The following is a 5,126-nucleotide window of genomic DNA, read 5'->3' on the forward strand; positions in this document are numbered from 1 at the left end:
GCGTGACAGACCAGCAAGGTAACCGTTCGGCCACAGAGGCAGTTAAAATGAATTCATGTGGTCGACGACGTGTAAACAATGATTAGCACGTAACTACAACTTCGTTTGCTTGAAATTGGGTTAATAACATGGTGAACAATTTCATGATAGTTTGTAACACATTTTTTTTGGTAGATCTCTTAAATACCAAAACAAAAACAAAATTTATCTTCTCTCCTTGGTAATTTCAACATTCTTGTACAACATGTCACTTTGACATTATAGTTTAAAAATATTTAGTAAATTAGTTGAAACTTAAGTGTTGGTGTAATCTATTCTTGAAACCATTCACATATATATTACCTGTTGGTGAACGATTTTTCTATAAAATCAATAGCGTGAATGGGTACTGTTAGATATGAGGACGCGAGTGAATGAAACAACTTGCTGGTTGGTAGCACACTGGCGTGTCTTTATTCTGTGACGTTTCTATAAGGGGCGCGCTTACGCACGGATACCCACCATTCCTCCCCTTAGCTGAAGTAAGCGAACCTTTAATCTAATATAGTATATATAACTTAAACTAAAAGTACAATTTATAGTTTACGCTCGGTATTTTGCGCTTCGGACGACCAGATGTAGACGCGGTCATATCAACTGTCGGTGGACCGGGCACCACAGAGGGCGGCTCGGAGGCAAGGCTGGATACAGCATCCTGGAACTCGTCATCTTCAGCCCGGTCAGACGCCAAAGGCATTGGCGAGCTCTGTCTCTCGCTCATCTCTGGGCCCGTGCCATATTGATCGAGCACTGTCGGCGATTTAGCAGGTCCAGGACTATCTGACTCCACTGTGGTCTGCTGCGTTTCCCCCCCCGCAGCAATTTGCGCTTGCCGCTCACCACCGACAGTTGACTGCCCTCCCGACGGTAAATTAGGACCTTGTACGCCCATGTCTACATCCCAACTGTTTACATCGAAGCAATGTCCACCCTTGTACAGCACAATTTGATTTTTGTGTTTCCTTAATACTAACAATGTTTCAATGTCCTTGACTGCGTATACCACTTTACCAATTTTTTTTACAATCACACCTTTGCACCACGTGAATTTACCATTAAACGTATATTTTTTGTATAATATTTTGGTGCCTTCCGAGAAACATTGAGTGTTTTTATATTGTTTATTCTGCAAACACTGATTGTTTTTTACAACATTAGCGAGAGTCGTGCAAGAGGGCGGTGGTGACGTGGGATTGATTAGATCCAGACGCGTTCTCAGTTTCCGACCGTAAACCAACTCGGCAGGAGAAAACCCAGTCGTAGTATGTACAGAGTTTCTATAATCAAACAAATATTTTAAAAGTTTATTGTTTGTATTATGTACTCCATGCCCACTTAGGATACTTGTCCTAATACCTTTTTTGATGACCTTGACAAAGCTTTCTGCCTGTCCGTTACTGGCCGGGTGGTATGCTGGTGAGGTGACGTGCGATATACCATTCAACTTACAAAATGACTCGAATTCGCGAGAAGTAAATGATGTACCATTGTCACTGACTAATGTATGTGGGATCCCGAAACGTGACATAAAATCGTATAACGTTTCAATGGTAGCGGTTGATGTGGTGGCGCATTTCATGTTATAAACCTCTACCCATTTTGAATACGCATCAACTATGATTAAATACGTGCAACCATTGATTGGACCGAGGAAATCGATGTGCACCCTATAAAACGGCTGTGGTGGATAATCCCAATGAGCAATAGGCGCCCGCGCCGGAGTCGGCCGCATCTGTATGCATACGTCACACGAGCCTATCATGCGTTCAAGCGACACGTCGATTCCAGGAAACCACAACCTCGACCGGGCCTCCGCCTTCGTTTTCACAATACCTAAATGGGATTGATGCAATTCCGTCAGTATCGCATTTTGTAATTTTTGCGGGATTACAACTTTATGACCCCTCATCAGGCACCCGTTCTCAACCGAAAGTTGCAATCTACACGCATGGTATGGTTTTAAATTTATGTCCTGCGTCTTCTTTGGCCAACCGTTAAAGACAAAAGTTATAACCTTGTTCAATGTGACGTCTTTACTAGTTTCTTCGCGTAATTGCTCTAATGTTACGGGCAGGCTCCCTTCCACTACAAAGTTTACATATGACGCTCGGTCGAGGATTGCAGCCCCGGCGTCCGCGCAACGCACGTCTCCCTCCCCTTCTGGCGTCTCCGGCGCCTCGGGCAGGCTGACACGAGACAAAAAATCTGCACTGTTATCGGCACTCTTAACGTATTCGATACGATAATTATAGCCGCTTAAAAACATGGCATACCTTTGTAACCTATTCGCTGTAACCTCCGGTATGCCACGATATGGGCCAAAAATAGATAACAGCGGTTTATGGTCGGTACGGAGAATAAACGGGACCGCTCTGCCATACAAATATTGGTGGTACCGCCTTACGCCAAAAATTATTGCAGTAGCTTCTTTTTGAATCTGCGAATACCGCTTCTCAGCCGCGTTGAGCGTTCTTGACGCAAATGAAATGGGGCGCTCGGATCCGTCGGGCCCTATTTGGCCCAAAATCGCAGCCAAGCCCGATGGAGATGCGTCTACCGTTAAAACAGGAGTATCGTTCGGATTAAAATGAGCCAAAACTTGTTCTGAAGCTAAACAATCTTTAATTTTAATAAAAGCTTCGTCATGCTTAGGCGTCCAGCACCATTTAGTACCTGTTTTTAATAGTTCATACAATGGACACATAATGGCGGACGCGTTAGGCACGAAATTGCGATAATAATTTACTAATCCTAAAAATGATTGTAATTGTTTAACATTGTTTGGAACAGGCGCATCTACCATAGCTTTTACTTTTTGCGGCGACTTGTTGATGCCTTTTTTATTTATGACGTAGCCAAGATAGTTTACTTCGTCTTTAAAAAAATCGCATTTATCTTTTTGTAAGGTTAGGCCAGCGTCTTGTAACCTTTGTAAAACGACATTAAGTCGTTGCAAATGCTCGGCACGGTCACGTCCCGTGATAAGGACATCGTCGAGTAAACACAGAGTGCCGGGCGTGCCCGCCAGGACTGTCTCCATCGCGCGCTGGAACAAGGCGGGAGCGGACGCGAGCCCGAACACCATGCGCGTATATTTGAACAAACCGCGGTGCGTGTTAATGCAAGTCAACTCTTGTGATTTATCATCTAGTACGAATTGATTGTATGCGTTCGATAAATCTAATTTAGTGAATTGTTGTCCTCCATGCAACTTAGCAAACAATTCCGTAACTGTAGGTAAAGGGTACTGATCGATGATTAACTGTTTATTTATACCGGTGGAATAATCGGCACAAATCCTAATTGACCCATTACGCTTTAACACGGGTACGATTGGTGACGCATAACGCGCGTGATCAACCGGTTTCAAAACCCCTAACGTCAACAGCCGATCAATTTCCTTATCTACTTTGTCCTTTAGAGCGAAAGCTATGGGCCGAGCTCTTATAAAAACAGGTTTTGCATTTTCTTTCAATTGCAAAGTGATTTTGTATTTTTTAAATTGCCCAAGTTTGTCCGAAAATACATCCGAGTAACGTGATTGTAATTGCATCAACACACTATCATCGACTGTTTGCGCACAATACCGTATAGGCTGTAATTCTAATTTAAACATCGCGATAAAATCGCGTCCTACAATGGGAGGTCCACCGTTTCGTATCACGCACACATTGAGTGTATGTGTGTGCCCCGCATAACTAACGGTTAACAATGCTTCTCCTATGCAATCTATCCTACCTCCGGTGTAAGAAAACAAACGTTTTTTAGTCGCTGACAATGGTACATGGCTAAAATATTTTTTGAATGTACCTTCGGATATCGCCGTGACCGCCGACCCGCTATCTATTTCAAATTTGAGTTTAATTCCTGATATCCATACCGTTTCGGTCATGGGTTCCCCTTTCACTGAACGAATATTAAAAAACTCACCGTCGTCATTACCGCCCTCCTCCCCGGCACTCCATGCTACATAGTTAATTTTTTTACACATCCTACGTAAATGACCGGTAGAATTGCACTTTTTACACTTATATTTAGAGAACCGACACTGTGACGTATCGTGGTTATAAAACCCACACACTTGGCACTGCACTTTTTGCACCTGGACGCTAGCCGTGGGCGCGTTCGCGCGCCGCCGCGCCGCCGGCGCCGCCGGCTCAATCTTGAACAGCTCGTGGGCCGGCCGCGGGGCGGCGGCGGCGGCGCCGGCGCGCGCGCTGCTCACGCTGTCCGCCAACTCGACCGCCTTGGCCAGAGTCAGGTCCTTGAGGTCCTGTGCGAACAGCTTGTCTTTCTCCGGCCCCGCGATCATTCCCATGACGAACCGGTCCCGGAGTGCTTCCTCCACGTTGAGAAAACCACAATGCGCCGACGAACCGCGGAGTCTCGCAGCCCACTGGGCGTACGTCTCCGCCGGTTGCTGTGTGGCGGCGTAAAACTTGTAACGCTCGCCGAATCCGCAGCGCTTCGGAGTAAAATGACCGTCCAGAAGCGTGAGGATGTCGTCGTAAGGCACGTCCTGCAGGAGCTTAGGCAGCGCGAGGTCCGCCGCCAGCTTGTGCGTGCTGTCACTGAGTGCGCTAAGCAGAATTGCTCGCCTCTTAATTCCTGTGGGATCTGTCCTCTTGTCGATGTCGTTAGCGATGAACCACTGGGATAACCGACACTTGTACGTTTCCCAAGTTTGGATATTGTGGTCAAAAGCCGACAGGATACCGAAAGTCGATGTAGCCATTTTTTTTATTACATGTGGGTAATCGTCGCCACTGTTAGATATGAGGACGCGAGTGAATGAAACAACTTGCTGGTTGGTAGCACACTGGCGTGTCTTTATTCTGTGACGTTTCTATAAGGGGCGCGCTTACGCACGGATACCCACCAGGTACCTTTTAGTTTGACATATTTTTGAAAACACCAACCCTGGCTAATTTTTCTTGTGTGGTATCACAGAAAACTAGTGCTGCGTACCAATTAACTCGATTTTACTTTTGTAGTCGAGTCTCATGTAAATTATAGCTTTTCTTTAATATTTCCATGTCGAACGCCGCCATTTAGGTTGCCAAGTACTTCCTGTAAAGTAATCTACG

General features: G+C 45.5%; 1 protein-coding gene across 1 annotated transcript; it reads right to left on the reverse strand.

The window, feature by feature from the left end:
- Positions 1-418: 418 nt before the first annotated feature.
- LOC113226739 (uncharacterized protein K02A2.6-like) lies at positions 419-4,850 on the reverse strand. Its single transcript, XM_026459464.1, has one exon. It carries the CDS (start codon positions 4,772-4,774, stop codon positions 563-565), a length of 4,212 nt encoding a protein of 1,403 aa, XP_026315249.1. The 5' UTR covers positions 4,775-4,850; the 3' UTR covers positions 419-562.
- Positions 4,851-5,126: the final 276 nt, after the last annotated feature.

This window comes from Hyposmocoma kahamanoa, unplaced genomic scaffold, assembly GCF_003589595.1.
Source record: "Hyposmocoma kahamanoa isolate Upper Pololo Valley unplaced genomic scaffold, ASM358959v1 200, whole genome shotgun sequence".
NCBI classification, from domain to species: Eukaryota; Metazoa; Arthropoda; class Insecta; order Lepidoptera; family Cosmopterigidae; genus Hyposmocoma; species Hyposmocoma kahamanoa.